At 38.2% G+C, this 18,982-nt stretch overlaps 3 protein-coding genes across 4 annotated transcripts in view; 2 read left to right on the plus strand and 1 right to left on the minus strand.

Annotated features, from left to right (window-relative positions):
- The window catches only part of LOC148937365 (uncharacterized), a 21,033-nt gene extending 10,710 nt beyond the window's left edge, over window positions 1-10,323 (plus strand). The window contains exon 2 of the mRNA XM_089072666.1: window positions 8,203-10,323. Within this exon, the coding sequence (XP_088928792.1) occupies window positions 8,203-8,285 (83 nt within the window). The 3' untranslated portion in view covers window positions 8,286-10,323. The remainder of the gene's footprint in view (window positions 1-8,202) is intronic.
- Window positions 10,324-10,698: 375 nt separating this feature from the next.
- Window positions 10,699-13,974, minus strand: Ets97D (DNA-binding protein Ets97D). Of its 2 annotated transcripts, none has more exons than XM_011640602.3 (6): window positions 13,697-13,974; window positions 13,383-13,628; window positions 13,164-13,314; window positions 13,009-13,085; window positions 12,447-12,681; window positions 10,699-12,335 (listed from the first exon to the last, which is right to left on the minus strand). In XM_011640602.3, the coding sequence occupies exons 2-6, from the start codon at window positions 13,620-13,622 to the stop codon at window positions 11,815-11,817; spliced, it is 1,224 nt and encodes a 407-aa protein (XP_011638904.2). In that variant the 5' UTR covers window positions 13,623-13,628; window positions 13,697-13,974; the 3' UTR covers window positions 10,699-11,814. The 2 variants fall into 2 exon arrangements, with proteins under 2 accessions (XP_011638904.2, XP_011638903.2); XM_011640601.3 differs by having other exon boundaries at window positions 13,383-13,665; window positions 13,777-13,973.
- Window positions 13,975-14,533: 559 nt separating this feature from the next.
- LOC105428342 (uncharacterized) lies at window positions 14,534-18,893 on the plus strand. The gene is made up of 9 exons (XM_089072665.1): window positions 14,534-14,762; window positions 15,806-15,960; window positions 16,046-16,173; window positions 16,276-16,449; window positions 16,535-16,729; window positions 17,005-17,132; window positions 17,211-17,436; window positions 17,517-17,920; window positions 18,033-18,893. The coding sequence occupies exons 1-9, from the start codon at window positions 14,755-14,757 to the stop codon at window positions 18,118-18,120; spliced, it is 1,506 nt and encodes a 501-aa protein (XP_088928791.1). The 5' UTR covers window positions 14,534-14,754; the 3' UTR covers window positions 18,121-18,893.
- Window positions 18,894-18,982: the final 89 nt, after the last annotated feature.

The raw sequence follows: 18,982 nt of genomic DNA on the forward strand, positions 1-18,982 counted from the left end.
GAATTCATGGAATCGAAGTGTATGCACTTAAAAGTTCCGCTTTCTTACGCAAAAAGTTTATAAAAGAAAGTGATAAAACAGCATTGAGACGCGTAATTAAAAACCGAGGAAACGTAATTGAGATATTTTTCATCGATGTCGATATTCGATATGCGGAATATTTTGCAGGAATATAATTCAGAGTTGTGGCAACGTGTTTGACTGTTAACTCGAGTCGGGAATGCCCTTTTCTGCGGCCGTAAATCGCAAAGTCTTAAGACTTCTATTTCCTTGCTGCAGTCGTATTGAGTTATAACGTTGGAAGCGGGAGAAGTTAACTTTTCTTTGTAATATACGTCGAAATAAATTAATTTTCTTGCATGTCGGCACATTTCGCTGTAATACAAATATAATAAAAAAGATTAAAGAGACTTTTCTCGATTTATGATTGAGTAAACGGTCGATCGTTAATTACTATAAAACTTCTTTATAAATTTTCCTCTTTGCATTTATTACCATGAAGAGAAAATAAAAAAGAAAATCGTCAGCTCTTAGCGATATCTTAACGATGTATCTATTGTCGAAAGCATGTCGCGCAAAATAATTCAATTCGCCATACGGTGCGGGGAAAGTTTGCGTCGTGATCTCCGGGAGAAACGTAGCGGGGTGGCCGGCTATATTCTTGAAGTGCCTTTAGAGTTACTTTCGACATTTCGCTGTCAAAGAAGCTCGAAACATCGGTGTTTCGCATTGGACGGTGTTACACGCAGAGCCTGACGCAAGGCCGAGCGCAACGGATCTTGATGAGGGATGAGGGACACGGTCGGACGAGAACCACGAGCGTGGGGACGTCGCGATCGCGGGAAGGCAGGCAAATCGACGACGGTCGCGACTGGTAAATCGCGAGTCCGCGAGTCACCGGGGAGGCCTGCCGCGTGTACAGTGCGTGTGTGTGTGTGTGTGTGTGCGTGTGGTGTGTGCGTAACATGTTCCGGGCCTAGGCCGTGCCTACGACCTCTCTAATAGAACGAGCGCATGCCAGTCATTGGCCGGTATGGTCTAGGCAGTGGGCGGGGATAGGCTTCATGGGTGTGTGTAGTGCATGAATCGCAGAGCATAGTGTCCCTTCCCCCCCCCCTTCGCTTCTCTTTTTTTCTCTCCATTTCTCTCTCTCTCTCTCTCTCTCTCTCTCTCTCTCTCTCTCTTCATGTCCTTTCTCCTTCTGTCTCTTTCTCTTGCATGCCGATTGCCCGTAGTCGTGTCTCTCGCCCCTCCTCCTGCTACGTTGCGCTGCGCTGCATCGCATTGCATCGCGTTGCCCTGCGCTGCGCTGCACCGCGCCGCGAGATGCAACTGCATCGCGCGGCGCAGCGCGGCTCGATACTCGCCTCGGACGAAGGTCCTTCGTCCTCCCGGTGTTTCGCCCCGCAAGACAGGATTGACCAGTTCCATGCGGACGGAGGAATATATTCAGACGTACGGTGGCTGGAAAAAAGTATCTCCGTCTCTCTTGGGGCAATTCGAAAAGAGATATATTTCTTTTTTCTTTTTTTCTCGTAAAATGTATCGTTTCTGTCGGGAGATATTTTGTAATCGCTCATTATGACGTACATAATGACGTGCATTCGATCTTGCTTGCAGCAAGTTTTCCTTTCTTTGTGGAATTAGATTCCGAAGAAGATTGAAGTTTGTGAATGTTTATTCAATGTAATTCGATCCGTAACTGTGAATAATTTCTGTATTCCCTAATACTTCTATACTTTTCCATTCAATTTATTTTTCATATAAAACTTTGATACGATGAATAATGACTTTTGCTTTTCTATCTCCTGTTACTTTAATCGTTTCAGTTGTAACATGCATCGAATCTCTGTCTAATTTACGATCTTTTCGCGTGCTCGATAATTACCAAGATTGTTAATGTAATTGGACAGATAAGGTCTTCTGTTTCGATCATTGAATCCTGTTCAATGATGAATATTCATTCGACATTTGTCTGTTCGATATTCATCTTGATGTCAATACAAATTTAGACAGATTAACGAATTAAACAATTAAAGCGTGCCAAAAGATCGTATAAAATCAATCATGTTTGTCACAATAATATCTATTGATTTGCGAGAAAAATTAATTTATTTTCGTAACTGCACGAAGAAAGCAAAGGAGCTAAAGAATATGACGCAGAGCACGTACACAGAAAAAAATTAGTCTTAAATCAAGACAAATATTTTCATATATAAACAAGAATATTTAATCTTAAAACTTTAGTTCCTTCTTAAATTTTTATTGCAAGTATTACTTTTCCTCAACTTAAGACTAAAAAATCTTCTACATTATAATAGCAAATTATAGATTTTTGTTTATATATGAAATCTTCCTTATATATTCTATATTACAATAGAAGATTATAATCTTCTTGCTTACTTACGAGAATATGTAGTCTTGGTTTCTTTCAGACTAATTTTTTTCTGTGTATAAATTTTACAATATACACAGAAAAAAATTAATCTTAAATCAAGACAAATATTTTCGTATATATAAGCAAGAATATCATCTTACAAATTTCAATCTCGATTTGAATGAATTTATATCGATGCAACTATAATCTTTTAACCCAAGTCTAAAAAAAATCTTCGACGTGAAGATTATAATATTCTCACTTATAAATGAGAATATACAATCTTGATTTCAAACTAACTTCTTTTCTGCGTAGCTACGCTTTGAACGTACGCATTGTTCGAACACGAATCTTTATCCGGCGAAAGAATCAACGCACCCCGACCGCGAGGACCGTCCGCATCGGCGATCGTTACGCCATATGGACCCTTAACGATATAAAACACGCGGGAGTTCCACCTGTTTCACCCGAGACGTTACGAGGGGAAGAAGGAGGTCGAGTCGTTTTCAAGGGGTTAAATCGATTATCGTTTCCCAGTTGGCGACCTTACCTCCACGCCAGGTACCTCGCGCCGGTAAGGCGAGTGAAAAACGACGGCGGGCCTGATGTCGTCGGCCCAGAGAGAGAGAGAGAGAGAGAGAGAGAGAGAGAGAGAGAGAACCCTGTCCGGAAATGAATTTGCCATGTGTACGAACGTTAATACGCGGCCGCGTGCACGTAGAAAAGCGCGCATGCAGAACGTGGCGATTGCAAGTTCGGTCGCGCGTCGTGTTGCTATGGGGACGCTTCTTCTGTCCGCATTCGCGGTTCCCATCTCTGTCTCTCCTCCGCCACATCACCACCACCTCCTCCTCCTCCTCCTCCTCCTCCTCCTCATCATTCTCCTTCTCCTCTTCCTCCTCCTCCTCCTCCTCCTCCTTTTCTTTCGTTTCTCTCGTGCCGCGTTCTCTTGTCCGATGCATATCGCTTCCCTCCCCCTCGCTTCCCGCCTACCCCCCTCGTCCCACGTCTTTTTCTCTCTCTTTCTCTTTTTCTCCCCGCTCTTTTCTCCCGGCTCTCTTGTGACTCTCGCCGGAAAAATGCGTCTTCTTTCGCGGCTGCGTTCCCGCATCTGTCGCGTCACCGCATCGCCGATGTGTTGCGCGCGATTTTAATGATTCGGGGAACCAAAGGATATCGGCCGATCATTGTACATTCATGGAGGAAGTGTCGGAGAATACACTCGCATCATTGATGGAACGGGCGTACGATAAACAGCCGTGATAATGTAATGTCGAGTCATGAAGAGCCAATGTGTCCGGAAATTTTACCTCAAATTTAATACTCCTATCCTAGATGTGCAGAATGATTAATCCCTTCATTAAATCTGACATGGCTTTTTAATTCGGCGAGATTGAGCAGATACAAGTTTTTCGATAAATAAATATTATATATTGAACTCACTAAACTCATTATTATAATACGAATTTTTAATTGGCAGTGATGAATTCTAATTTAGAGATACAAAAGTTTTACATGGAGAGAACAGTTTTGCTGGCAAATCTAAAAATTTGACCAGATATAGATCTGAAAATTTCGTTGGATCTTCAAAATTATATATGATGTTCAAATTGATTGCTACGCAGAAAAAAATTAGTCTTAGAGACAAATATTCTCATATGTAAACAAGAATAATTTTAAAAATCTTAATTTTGTTTTGATTAAATTTTTATTGATGCAGGTATTACTTTTGCTCAATTCAAAACTAAAAATCTTCTGTATAAAGATTATAATATTCTTATTTATATATGAGAATATATGAGAATATATAATTTATATATGAGAATATCTACTTGCATCATACAAATTTAATTAAATCAAGATTAAAATTTTTCTATGAAAATTATACTCTTGCTCTATAAAAGAATATACATAGTCTTGATTTAAAATCAATTTTTTATATACAAGCAAGAATATTATAATCTTCTTAAAAATTTTAATCTTGTTTTGATGTTTTGATTGAATTTATATTATTGCAAGTCTTGCTCAATTCAAAACTAAAATTCTTTTATATGAAAATTATAATATTTTTGCTTATTTATAAGAAATCTATCAAATCTACTCGCGATACAAAAAAATCAAATCAAAATTAAAATTTGATGATAATAGCTTTGCTTGTTTATGAGAATATCCGTCTTAATTTAAGATTAATTTTCTTTTCTATATAGATGAGCAAAAATTTTTTCAATATTATTATTATGCTTAAATCTCCTACATCATTTTGATTGATTAACAAAATTATTTTCAATTCTGTACCTGGCCAAATTTTTAAATTTGCTAGCAAAATTGTTCTCTTCGTGTATAATAATTCGATAAATTAATATATCGATATTTTAATTGAGATCTCACGCAGATTTCTGTACAGATTACTACAAAATTAAACACATATAAAGAAGTATAACGCGTTTCTATCTTTTTCTATAAGAAATAAAAATTATCAATCGCTTCCATTAAATTCCTAATATGATCGCCGCCGAGGTCGATGACAAGATTGAAATTTATTATTGCCACGGTGGCAAAAGTACGATAAGATAGATCGGCGTTGTTTGCCTTGCCCGCGAACGTATGTATTTTAGGCCCCGCAGTGTACGTGAATTTACAAAATTGATTGCGTAATCGATGTGTTTCGTAACGTCTTTTTATATCGATGTGCGAGAAATCTCCCGTGCGAGAATATCTCCCGTTGCATTAAAACCTTTCCTGGTGGCACTTCGGGCGGCATCCGCGGAGCGACGGAGTTTTATAGAGGCGGCCTACGCTGAGCCCGCTAAAAAAAAAATAGCTGACCGATTTATATAATACGGATAATAATATGTTTCCACTTTAATATGCTACGGGAACAAGAAAGTAGCAGTTTTTCATGAAAGTAACTTAGTTTTTTTCAGCAAGTGCGACGTAACGTCGGCGCTAATCCTCTTTTTCATCGAGCGCGGTGAACTCATTAACGAAAGCTCTAACTATTGCATGACGTCTTCCCGGAAGTAACGATGGCTTTGCATAAATAAAGCAATTCCGCCAACTTTCCAGGAAACTCGGTAATTCTTTCGCGTTGTCGGCGAGAGATATGGTGGCGTCGTCCGCGACGGCCACTTTTCATTCGCGCCGCTACTCTCCTATTCTATATAATTGCACGTCTATTCTCGCGCCAAAGGGAAAAGAAGAAAAGAGGATCAGCCGTTCGCCGTAAGCATCTCCCGTAAAAATAGCAACCGTGAATCGCGTCTCGCCACGGTCTCTTTTTTTTTTTTTTTTTCTTTCCCTTTCGCAAGTTCATCCCGGCGTGACTGTCGGGATTTCACCGCTATATTAGCCGATATCGTCGTTTAATCGGGGGAACTTGACGGAGCGGAGAACCCGGTTCTCGGGCGAAATTACGGCACGGCGAACCGACGCGAAACGTGAATGACGTTGGAGACGTGCGTCTCGCGGGTAACCCGCTCTCTCGCCCGCGCGCGGATCGGGCGCAACAATTTCGTCCTCGGCTAGATCGTAATTTGCGCGAGGCGGCGGGAGGACGAGGGGAGAAAAGGGTATCCCGCGGTGGGCCCGCCCCTGAGACGCAGTTCATTCACACGGTCGTGTCTCGCTAAATATAATATGGCGGTGACCCCCGGTTCCCCGTTGTCGATCCCCTCGCGCTCTTCTTCCCCATCCTCCGCTCTGTTTCTCTCTTTCTCTCCCCCCTTTCTCTCTCTCTCTCTCTGTCTCTCTCTCCCTCTTTCTCCTCTTTTCGATATCCCCTGAATTCAACGCCCCTCGATTACGCGTCGCCCTTTTGCGCCCCCGCACCCCTCTCTCTTTCCCTGCTCCTCTTCCGACCGTGCGCTTACGGCCCTGCCGCCCTTCGGAGGCGCCCTGCGTCGCGGAGAAACGCGGGAGATGCACCTCTCTCTTTCTCTCTCTCTCTCTCTCTCTCTCTCTCTCTCTCTCCCCCCCCGTCCTCTTTCGATCCCACGCTTTTTAACAGCCTCGATCGCGTAATAGCATTTATCGATGGCCACCGCGCGTCGGCTTAATTTTCTTACGTTCCGCCGTACGATTTCCTAATGTAACATTCCCAAGCGTGTTGCCGTTATTAATAAATGAAGATAAGCGAAGCCGAGTCGCAGTCGGTCACTCGCAGCGGCAGTAAAGTAATGCAATTCGCAGCTCGCACAAACGCGCGAAAATTCCCTTTCTGCGTATATCCAGACGGGGCTGCGAGATAATAATTTATTTTTCATATTCTTGCCCGACTAGTTTCGCATCTCGGGGTTCCTCGTCGCGGATCCTGGAGCATTTTTAGGCCTCGTCCACAACGGCGATTTATTCTCGATACGGTTCTCGTTGTGCTGCCAAAGCCAAAGTCGTTCTGCCAGCGACGCACACGCGTGTCGTCTTAACAACGCCCTTCGTTTTTCCTGGAAATAAAAGTGCACGAATATTCTCGTCTCGCCCACGCATTCGGCGCATCCTCGGAATTGTAACGCTCGTTGAATAACAAGCGTGAGAATATTTTTTCAACAGAAGAGATCCTAAACGTACGCGTGCACGAGTCATTTAGAATTTATAAGAGGCTAAGAGGATTTGATCCTAAATAAATCGTGTCCCCTCCTTTGACCAAACGTGATCTACAAGTGGTTGCTAAGGTAGAAAAAAAAGCCGCAAGTTTCGCAGCGATATTATCAATTTTCGAAGCCGATCGAGATGTAGAAACGACAATGAGCGATTTAATAAAATTCCGCGGCGGAATGTCGGCCGCGTAAAATTCCGCGCGCGTAAAGGGCCTCTTGGAAACGACGCCTTACATCCCTTAGGCCCGGAGCAGCGGAGAACAGCAGAGGCCATTAAACTGTCTACGAACGAGGATGCAGGGGATTTTTACAACGTCCGAGAGAGCCTACCTACTCTCCACGCGCGCTCCTATATTCTTCTTGCTCCTCTTCTTCTCCCGACTTCTCCTTTCTCTTTCCCTCTCTCTTTCTCTCCTTCTCCCGCTGGCTTCTTGTTTCTCGTAGGACCCACGGACTTTTTCTTCTACGCCCTTCTGATCTCCGCGGCGGCCCAGCAACGGCCCAGCAACGGCGTCGCCGGACCGGGGCCGAGTCGTCGCGGAAAGGAATTTTTAACGCGATCTTTCCGAATATTCGAAACGTGTCGAATACTGCCAAATATTCTCTCATTTATTATTCTCGAGTATCGATTTATTCTCGACGAGTTGCAAAGTGAAGAATTTAGGTTTCTTAAAAATGCGCGAACATTACGAATGAAGTCGATAAAAATTTCAGACTCATCCTGAAACGCAGCTAAAAAGAATTATTACAGACTCGATAATAAAGAATACTCCGATGTTCATTTTTTCCAATGTAAATTAATCATAATCTCGATTTAATTTACCTTTCATCTTTTTTTAATTTTTACTGAAAAAAAATGATAGAAAGCAAATTAAATCCAAATTGAAATTAATCTACATTGGATGTAAAGCTAGTTCTTGATATGTATCAATACTTCACACTTATTGTCTTCCATTTTCTTTCCCAAAGTATCTAAAAATTTGGTCACATATAAATCTAAAATACATTCTGCATAATAATTTTGATGTCCAAACAAAATTATTTCAAAAAAAATTATTTTCAGATCTATGTCCGGCCAAATTTTTAGACCCTTCAGAAAAATCATGCCTTCCGTGCAAAGTTATGAATCTTGGATGACAATGTTATGCTCAACGAGATTAAGTCAACGACATTACTGCCTCCGAGAGCAGATTGCGAATACCGATTTGCTAATACCGATTTGCATCTCCGCAGGTGCCACCGGTTTGCCGCAGACTCCTCCGGACGAAGCCGCTGGACCAGGTACCCCAGGATTTCTGGATCGTCTGCGCGGATAGATCCGGGGGATGATAATTATCGGCTATACTTGATGACACTAACCCGTAGATCCGAACTTGTGGGCTTTTTTATATGCATACCGCAAGCTCCTATCTACCGGTACATGTAGTCAGGCCGGCGTTAAAACTTTTCAACGGATCCTCCTCTTCCCAATCCATCATCATCATCACCACCATCATCACTATCACCACCATCACCGTCACTACCGTCAACTATCACCACTACTACCACCACTATCACCATCACTACCACCACCATCACCACCACCACCATCACCACCACCACCAGCACCACCACCACCACCACCACCACCAATCGTTCCGTTCCCCCGAATGCTTACGGCACTTCCGGTTATCAGCGACAGACTTCTTGTCGAGTAATTTCCCCGCACGTGAAAAGGGCATCACGTTTTGCATCTGCCGACCGTTAAATCGCATGATCGACGTGCGTTCAAGTTAAAGAATACATCGTTTATAAGGAGATTAACTCCAAGTAGGAGTTAAATGCACTGACGTTTGTGCGCCGATGAAGGATATATCCTTAATGTATGACACATTGTAAAGCGATATTCTTAGGTGGTCTTATTGTAAAAGAATAATCTAGAAAGTGAAGAATCTTCCGTACGGCACGTCAATATAGTAAAACTAAAAGAGAAAGATTGCGAGTTCATAATTCAGGACCAATATTCAGCACGCAGCGGCGTGATGTTGTACTCGACGTCGACGTATCGCATTAATTGTACGTTGTCAATGAATGTGAATCGCGAACGAATCGCGAGCGCGAGATTTGTCCGGTAAATTAACGTGGAGGGAGATGAGGCGAGACGACCGGTCGAGAGAGATCGGTCGGGAGAAGAACGGCAGACAGAGCGGCGGACGAGGGAGAGAGGAGAAGCCCCCGCGACGACGTCTGGGTGAGGTAGTAGGTTGTATAGTAGGGAATGGAAATTCGCGAGATACGAAGTCCACTGTACAACTTGCTAACTTTCCCGGTCGTCGGCGCTGCGACGATGCTGCGACGACGCTGCACAGAATCGCTCCCGAGGACTCGCGAAACTCGCCGCTGGCGGGAAGAATCTCTCTCTCCGCAAACGAGAGAACGGTCCTTTATTTTCCTTATGCGAATGTGTAAATCGCGACCAGGCCTTACGCCTTACGTGAATGCTCCGATGCGTACCTTGTGTGTGAGTACGTGTGTGATTTGTATACGTGTGTATATATATATATATATATGTGTAAGATACGTGTGGGCAGGAGAGGGAGGGGGGAGGGTAGCAAATATTCCGCTCTCTGTAAGACGCGAACGATTTTCTCGATTTACGAGAGAAGCCCTTTCGTCTTAGGATATACATCCACTTACATATTCAGAGTGTTCTAATTGCATAACGAGCACAAAAAGCATTTCTGTCCCTTCATTGGCACTTCCGCTTCTCGTTCTCCAAGTCGCGCGAGTCTCGTACAGTTAGATTTCGTTAGTGTGGAGACTTCGGCAGAAGACGCCCGACTTGTCGAAACACGACGGAACGGTTTCTCGGTCTCCACTTTGGAGTCTCCTCGCCGCGATTCCTTCGAGAGATTTTGGGGTAATAATTTGCAACGAACTGTCCAGGACAGCCGTGAATTTGCATAAGATCCTCTTACAAAAGAGAAAGGGCGGAACGATCGTGGCGCGCGAGGGTGAGATGGAGGGAATGAGTGGTGTCGTGCGTGAAAAAGAGAGAAAAGAAAGGGCAATGGCGGGCGGGCTGATTGTAAAGCCTGCCGCGTCGCCGGTTCCCTGAGACCCTAACTTGTGACGTCGCGTCCGATATCTCACAGGCTAGATTCTCTGGTATTGGCGATGAGTGCTGCCTTTTGCCGATCAAAAGTCAGTCCTAGCAACAGAGATACAAACATCGACGCGTTCCGACAACTTGCCGCGCTGCATTCACGTATTCTGCGTATCTTTCTTTTTTTATTCTTTTGTTTTCTACATCCCAACATCGCCGTATGATCGAGAGACCAACGGTTGCTCTTCATTAAAGTGGCTTAAAGAAAACTCTTGCATTGATTTCTCATTTCTCTGTCAGCCTGAATTCTATTGGATTCGTTTATCTTACACAGCCGCGAGAATTTTAGAAAAGATGATAAATGGATTATTATAATTAGTTATCTCTTGCTATCAAACGTCACAAAGAGAAATTCTTACATTTTACTCATTAATATTAGCTAAACAATGTTTAAAAATAGAGAAACTGCTTTAATCGATTGAGAACTTTAACGGTTCCAAAAATCATTAATCATTAATGAAGAATTTCACCTTCTTACCTATATTAGACTAAAGAAATAAAAAATTATCTAAGTTTGCATGATTCTTTGCGTAATTTTGCAGGCAAACTTACGCAAAGAAAACTTATCAATTACATATCGTAGCTTCTTCCAAGACGCATTATTTATTCGAAAACTTTAAATTACAATATCATGTCTTTTACCAAAGCATATTTTATAAAATATTTTTATTTCTTTTTTCACTTTAGAATTTTACACATTTTCATTTTTATAATAGAAAAATATATAAATATTCATGAAATATATCCCAATATATTCAACAATTTTGCATTATACAATTATTTATCTCTTATGTACAGACTCCTTAAATCGACAGCGATATCATAGCACGAGAACTATACATTGCTCTAAACTTTTGGTCAGCCAAAATGAAGTATTCTCTTAAAAAAAGGACAAGAAAATATGTACAATTCACGATTATGAAAATACGATTACGACAATTACGAAAAGTATTGGACATGCAAATATATAATAATAATATACATGGTCTCATATACATGGACATATTCAGAGTTTTTTGTCGACAGGGATTATCAATTTTATTAATATATAAATTTTTGTTAATGGATTGCTTTTTGGATATTTTAGAGCTTAGAATAGCTCCTTGTTTCTGATTTTGAATGAGAAAAATATTAAGTAAATCATAACTTTGACTTTTTTTTAATTTTGGAGTTTTGAACATTCCAAACCACCTCCCCGCCCATGGATACGCCCATGCTTATATAGAACAGACATTAAATAACTTTCAAATTTTTTTGAATATTATACTACATCTCTCGTATATGTATGCTAAAAGATGTGATAATAAACGAATTAGAATTTATATAAATTTCGGTAAAAATTTACAGAATTTATTAATATGAATTTCAGTAAATTCATATTATGATTTACTTACATGACTTTATATATCATCTACTCAATTCATTTAGAAAAAATACATGAGAGAAAACTTATCATAGCTGAAGAGATAATGCGGTATAATATTCAATCTGTAAAAGGCTACTTCAGAAGTGATTGTACCGTGATAAGAGATTTTATAATGTACACTAGTGCTATGTTGTAGAACTTTTTCCATATATACAATATTTCATATAGAAATAATCATGTTAAATAAAATAGTAATTACGTCAATGTGGCGAGACGTGATATTTATAATAAAAAGTAATTTATTAATGGAAGTAAGTCTAGAGATATGATTTCATCAGAAATATCTTCTTCCTTCTTCAACGAGTTTACTTAACTCTGCAGCTGAATAGCCCAACAATTGTTTTAAATCACAAACGAATTTATACACAAACCGTTTGCCATGAACTTTCGAAATCATGTCGCCGTCGTAATAATACCGAAGTGCTCTGCTCAGTTTCTCGTAATTCATTGACGGCTTATTTTTACGAGCTCCCCACAATTGTGCTACTGCCTCTGGCTGATTAAGTTTGAATTCCCCTTCGGTCCCTACCCACTGAATTGCATCTCTATACTCTTTGTCCGTTAATAACTCTAACAAAAATTGCCATAACTGTATCTGACCACTATTAACAGTACGACTAGAACTAGCAATAGTAATGGAAGTAGGATCGACATTCTCTAACGGCACATTTACCAAGCGAGCATTCTGTTGGTTTATCGTAGATTTCGGTTTTGTAATTTTCTGATTTCGTGTTTTGACGGACTTCTCTACAACGCCATCGTCGGTCGAATCCAGTGTATCTTTTTGTATAATAGCTGCAAGCAAACAATAATAGGCAAATAAATAAAATCTAACAATGACAATTTGGATTTATTGAGAAAAATATTAAGCTGCGCGACAGTTAAACAGTCATTATTGAAACCTACCAACAAATTTGCATTTCCTAAGAAGTTCGAAATGTGTCCAAAACACATCTCCTGGATCATGAGGCACTTTTGCATGAAACTCTTGCATTGTGAGGTTACATAATTGTGCTCCAGTTATATTCCAGTCAGCTAAGCGTAATGACACCAAGTTAAAATGTCTAACGGCCCATTGTAGCCAATGTTTTACGTGCGTTTCTGTCCAGTCTCTTGGATCAGTTGGTATTTTTAATCGCTCCTTTTTTTTCCACAGAAAATATATATATATTTTAAATGTATTTATAAAAATACATTTTTAGATAAATCATTTTAGATAAATCATAACGTTCCATTTTAGATAAACATAATTTTAAGAGAAAATTCATAGAGCACATAAAGATTAAAAAGTTTGTACGAAAGTATAATCTATTCAATTTTAAAAAATAACTACATAAATTTTTTAAATTGCTAAATATTCACAAAACGAAACATCTCATATGAATAAGTAAAATAAAACATGTTTCATGTTAATTTAAAAAATAAAATGTTAATTGATTAAGACAGTTGTTTCATGCATTTTAATTACCTGATCCCTTTTATATTGAGCATCTACTATCCATTTCATAACTTTTCGTTTATTTTCTTGTGCAGCAGGCAGTGGTGCTGTATCGAAAGAAAAATATCAGTTAAAATAAAACCATTTTGATTAACAAGCAGTTTTATATATACGTTTATACATACAACTATTTTCTTCAACTTCGATATATTCATCCGCTGGCTTAAGAACGTCTATTATATTGATGCGTTTTTGCATGGGATTTATTTCTACCTTGACCTGAACCAGTCCTTGTCCTTGGACACATTGATCAACTAAATTCTTGTGACTCTCCAACTACCGTAACATATAAATTTAGAGTTTGGAAAAAGATACAATAGAAAATACAATGCTATAATGCTTACCATCTGTGTGTTTTGCAACCAGAACGAGTAATTTTTTAAATCTACGCTAAACCTTTGCTCCAGAAGGCTTTTCAACGTGGACAACGGCTCCCTGATGTCCATAAGTTGCGTCAGGTCGTCATCTTCCCCCTTTAAAGAGTTCCCGAATGCGAAACTGGGCTCAACCTCCAGGTCGGAGCTTTCCTGCTGTAGCTGTGCCATGATCTCATCCTCGGTAGACGAAAACATTTCTGGTTCCATTTTTACCTGCCGTATCATAGCGTACTCGTCGTCGGTGTCAAAGCTGAACAATAAAATAAAAGGGAGATAAATACCTCGGGATGAAAAGACGGGCTCGTAGACTAGGTGAGGTTATATCTAACGGCGCGAAGGTATAAGCACTGCTGTTTTTAACCTTTTATCGGAATTTTTCTGACAATCCAGATCCATGTTTTTCAAACACGTGGACGACCTGCAATCTAAGCTGGCATGCCCGTCAACACTTCGAGAAAATAGTCCGCGTCAGCAAAACACTCCCCAAACGCTTTGATGCAACACCCCCAAGGATGAAGCATGGCATAAAAAACGAAAGATCGTATCCCATGCATCGTGCTCTTTTTGGGCGCTTTCTGACAGGAACATTCTTAACCTCATCCTCAGATTACAAATTAGAATTGAGAGTAGACTGGAATTGAACCAATCACAAGGAAGAAAACCAATCTAAAATTTAGTAAACTTTGTTCTAATTGGTTAAATTTTAATCTAACCTCAATTCTAATTCATATGCGCTTCAAACACAATATTATACAATTGGCTGTTTAATAGTGTATTTTCTAAAGTTCTATAATTTCCCTAGTCAGGATTTCTCTATCATGTGACATTACGGGGATGCTGAACTCGTCTATATTATCGACAAAAAATGCGACAATTTTTGTATTAATTTTATAGATTTTTTTTTAACATAATTTTTTTCAATTTTTAGAATTAGGCTTAAATATCTAATGTGATACAAAAAAATCAACGAGCTCATATTCGATCTGCTACATCACCAAAATTTATATCGACAGCCAATAATGTCGTTTACCGTAGTTCCAATTTTTCGAATTCTCTACTCCGTTATGATTTACAAAAAATTTACCCAATGCCGATGATTTTTAACAAGATATTATCGATAACGAAAACCTATGTCAAACTTACACGCTAGAGTTTTACGAATTAATTCTTAATTCTGGATACGAAGCGCGAACTTGCTGTTTATTTCTCATTCGGTTCCCTCTAATTACGCGTAATTTTCTATATTTATCCGATTGTATTCGAATGTCGGCCGGTCCCACATCTTATTCCGCGCCACTGTGTCGAGCGCTGCGCGACGTTAACGACGATAACAACGACGATGCGAGGGTACGTGAGATGTGTAGCTGATAGGGCTCGTCTTTGCGATGCTCCTGTGTAATCAATCGACGTGAGTTTCTCACACTTTTCCACGGGCTTCCTCGTTGCCTCCTGGGTCATCTCTGGTGCGTTATCCCCTTGCGATTGCACGACGACCGTCGACTGGTCTGAATTCCGAAGGTATTCCAGGTGTCCTCGCAAACGACAGTTTGTCAGTTGTAACATGACTTCGATATTCATCGTTCGCAATTAGGAGTTGCCTCAACATGTCGTTGCATTTGTTATTCTCTCGATAAGTGAAGTGTGAAGCTCTACGGATGTCGTGTTGATATGAAGTGTATCATGGGCATTCTGGAGTCAACAGAACGTATTGATAGATCTTGATTGAAGAGCCACCGCTTATTCCGAATTATTTCTCATAACAAAAATCGAGTATTTTGCTTTGGTTTATTTTAGAATATTTTTTTGAAACACAAGTCGACACAAGTTTAGTTATATCGTTTATTATCCTTGTTATTTCCTTGTTATCAAATGCTAAACAAGAAAAAATAGCTGTTTGTGTTAATTTGTATTTATTGCCAGAAAATACTTCTAACAAGCTTAATGTAAAGAAATCTGACATTAAAATTTAGGTATTGATTCAAACGCTTATTTTTTTATTTAATTTACTCTTTATCTTTTTCTGTAATTCTTAGAAATAAAAAAAAGTAAAATTTAAGTAAGAGATTAAAATTAATCTGTATTGTTGAAACATTGATATTAAACTGTACAAATAACTTTTATAGAACAACTTTTACATCAAGTTTAACAGTTTAAGATTGCAAAAGATTAAGGAATATCGTATAAATTTGTAATAATCCTTCGTACATTATAATTTTCGTCAAAACAAAGAGATATAAAATCTGTAGTTTATAAATGTTTTTTATTTGTAATAATCTTTAATATTAATAAAATCTGGAAATCGCAGAAAATTTTATTACAACATTTGAATAGACATTCTGTTCGACATAAAAACTGAATGTTTTGCTAAATCTAATCTTTCAAATTGGCAGCTTGTTTGCTGAAAGAATGGATTCTTCCGGAGGAGATAAAGAAGTCTGGGGGGACGAGAAGATTACAAAACAAGGTTTAGGACGTGGACGTTCTCAATTATATCCAGAGAAACTCAGACGACCACGTAATGCAACTGCTGGTCAATCCAGCACAGGTCAGTTTTAATTGTGAGCTAATCAACATACTATGATGAGCTGTCATATTATGATAAAACCATTTTTTTTTTTTTTTTATTAAAGGATCCAATTCTTCGACAACGACAACGACGATACTTGATCAGAAAGAAAAGAAATATGTGCTATCGCCACAGGCAGCAGAGTTTGTTCCGAGAGTCAGACTCTCACAGTCTTCTTTACCCCAGCCTCCCGTGAGTGATCAATGTTATTCTCTTTGCTATTTTTGCTAAACTTTCAAAAATATTGATGCTCAGTTGCATATATGTTAATTCTGAATAATTTACACTTACTAGTATCAAAAAACTTCTATACAAGATAGAATCAGATTAGCACGAGAAGCACCACCAAATGTACATATACCTCCAGAGAAAGAAGTTAGCGTTCTTGAAAATTCTTTTGAACAACAATGCAATATACAAGATGAGAATATAGGAAATTACAACAATCACGAAATTGGCCAATACGATGTGAGTATCAGTAAAAATTTAATCTTTTTTGTCACAGAAAGTTACATTACATGGAACATTTTAAAACCAATGATGTTCAAATTAGAATGAAGATAAACAACAGAACGAAGAAACTTGCAAAGAAACTTACCTCCTTAAAGAGGATCTTTACATCATTATTGATATTTTAATTGTAAATCCTGCCGAGTTTTCCAATCTAGTGCCACCATTCATAGACAGGATTATGTCGAGCGGGGACGTGTATTTTCTACAAATAGTTATGACAACAATAATCGAATGGGTATAAGTTTCTTTTTTATTTATAAATATCTATATATTATACATACTACAATTTTTCGCAGGGCTTACTTTTTTCTATATTATTTTTTATATTATGTTTTATATTATGTATTTCATTCTAAACCAGGATGTCTGCTTGAAAAAATTTGGAATTCTCGGAGAATTTGTTTATGTATCAGAGAATTTTCAGGATTTTTTTTTTGAATTTGAGACACCCTGTAAATAATTCGCCCTGTAAATAATTACTTTAAATTATTTATTTTAAATGATTTTCAGTCCATAGCTGAAAGCAATTTTCGATATAATGGAGCTCGATTCTTTGAATATTGGGATACGAGTTTAGGAAATTCCAAGGAGTATCACAAATTTTCCAAAGAATTATTTAGGGACTCTTTGTGTTACCAGTAAGTCTGTATGCATGTAATTATTATTTGAAATCGTATTGTTTATATATATATTTACGATATTGTTGTGAACATTAGATGTAAATGGCAGACTGGAATTTTCATACCCGAATGGTTCAACCAACCCGAGGATCAACGAGATCAACGAAAGTGCAATGGATTGATATTGTTTTTAGCGGAGTTAGTCGCCCAAATGGACGAATCTTACGCTTTTATTTTAGGAGAAATCTTGATATCATTTATTACTAAGGTGTTACAAAGACCGGCGTCGAGCTCAGTCAAATACATATGCCAAGCACTTAAAGTAAGTCGCAAGTAATAGTAATGATGACTCTATAATTCTTATTCATTCTGTAATTCTGACATGTCTGATGTAATGCACAGTTAGCGGGCCACGTGTTGGAGAAAGATAAAAGCAGGAGTAAGGATATGGAAAATATGATGCGGGCGCTAACGGAATTAGTAAATAACGGACAAGTAGACACGCATGTAGGAAATATGGTGAATAGTGTCCATGAATTACGGAAAGATTGGGGAAACGCATCAAATTGTGATTTATCTAAATCGAACAATTCATTATTAAATGAGATACCGCGACAACCCGATCAATTGGGTGCATCTAATTATAATTCGACCGAAATGAGTAATGCACTATTGAAAGACGTTCAATATCCAGTATCGCAGCAAATATCGCTGAATCAACCGGTAATGTACGGTCCCGACGGCGAGATTCTTTCTGCGGAAGAAAGCGAATTCCTCCAGGAGCATGTAAAATCGGAAGATCAAGAGTATGTTATCGTTTTATATCTATTTTAAATAAGATAGACAATGCAAAGATGATTTCTTCATATAAAAATACTTTAGGAAATTTGTATACTAATAAATTATATAATGTTACAGGATATCGGAAGGAGAGGAAATCGAGGATGATAATTTCGATGATGAAATTGCGATTGCTTACGAAGAATTCTTAAAAGATAAGTGCTAATAAAATTCAAGATAGTGCACGTAGTCTCTTTCAGAAACAAGTACCATGGCACAAATATCTTGTTATAAATACAAGTAATATTTTAAAGGCTGTATGATTTTAAAAGACAGGTTTTAACTGCGATAACTTTAAAAATCAAATATGAGATATTTATATCACAAGAAAGGTAGGATAAAATTATTACATACCACGTCGATTCATGGAAAGGAATGCACCAAATATGAATAATTTAAAAAAATTTATAAAGATTCGCTATGTACAGAGATAATAGTCCTGTCAATATCTATGTATATGTAGCGTACAGAGTGGTCTACTTTGAATGAAGAACACCTGAAAAACTTCTCCATTAGATTGGAAGATGTATGGAGATATATGAAAATATATTAAGAAATATATTATGAAAATATATATATTAGAAAACATGAAAAAATATTAAAGATTAATAATTGGAAGATAATATGAAAATTCTTTCTCATGATATTTTCATAAATTTTTAGGACACATGTTTGCTTGATTTGATAAAATGTAATTATTTTATTTAATTTACATTAACGGCTACAACATTAAGTAAACTTGATTATTTTATATACGTTTATCTTTAAATCTAAAGGAGTCCTATTCGGGTGTTCTATTTCTAATAGACAACCCTGTATATAGATATATGTTCTGTATGTTAAATATATATGTATTTTTTGCATTTATTTAAAGTTATGTATGCATATGTATTTGTACTAAAATTTCTTAAATACATATATGACACGAGTTGTATATAATGGTTTTATATTTTTGAAAAGCGCATTACGCTAATTTCTCAATTCCACTTTCCATCTTTTTAACTATGGGTCTTGGATTCGGTTATTAT

The sequence above is a fragment of the Pogonomyrmex barbatus genome, unplaced genomic scaffold (assembly GCF_055798465.1).
Source record: "Pogonomyrmex barbatus isolate J1 unplaced genomic scaffold, ASM5579846v1 scaffold14, whole genome shotgun sequence".
Classification (NCBI taxonomy): Eukaryota; Metazoa; Arthropoda; class Insecta; order Hymenoptera; family Formicidae; genus Pogonomyrmex; species Pogonomyrmex barbatus.

Coding starts and splice junctions, on each gene's coding strand:
- LOC105428342 (XM_089072665.1), top strand. Junction 17,133..17,210: donor AGGGACTCTTTGTGTTACCA/GTAAGTCTGTAT, acceptor TGTGAACATTAG/ATGTAAATGGCAGACTGGAA. Junction 17,437..17,516: donor ACATATGCCAAGCACTTAAA/GTAAGTCGCAAG, acceptor TGTAATGCACAG/TTAGCGGGCCACGTGTTGGA.
- Ets97D (XM_011640601.3), bottom strand. CDS start 13,811: ATGGATCTGGATTGTCAGAAAAATTCCGATAAAAG. Junction 13,315..13,382: donor GGTTGCAAAACACACAGATG/GTAAGCATTATA, acceptor ATGTTACGGTAG/TTGGAGAGTCACAAGAATTT. Junction 13,086..13,163: donor CGAAGTTGAAGAAAATAGTT/GTATGTATAAAC, acceptor CTTTCGATACAG/CACCACTGCCTGCTGCACAA.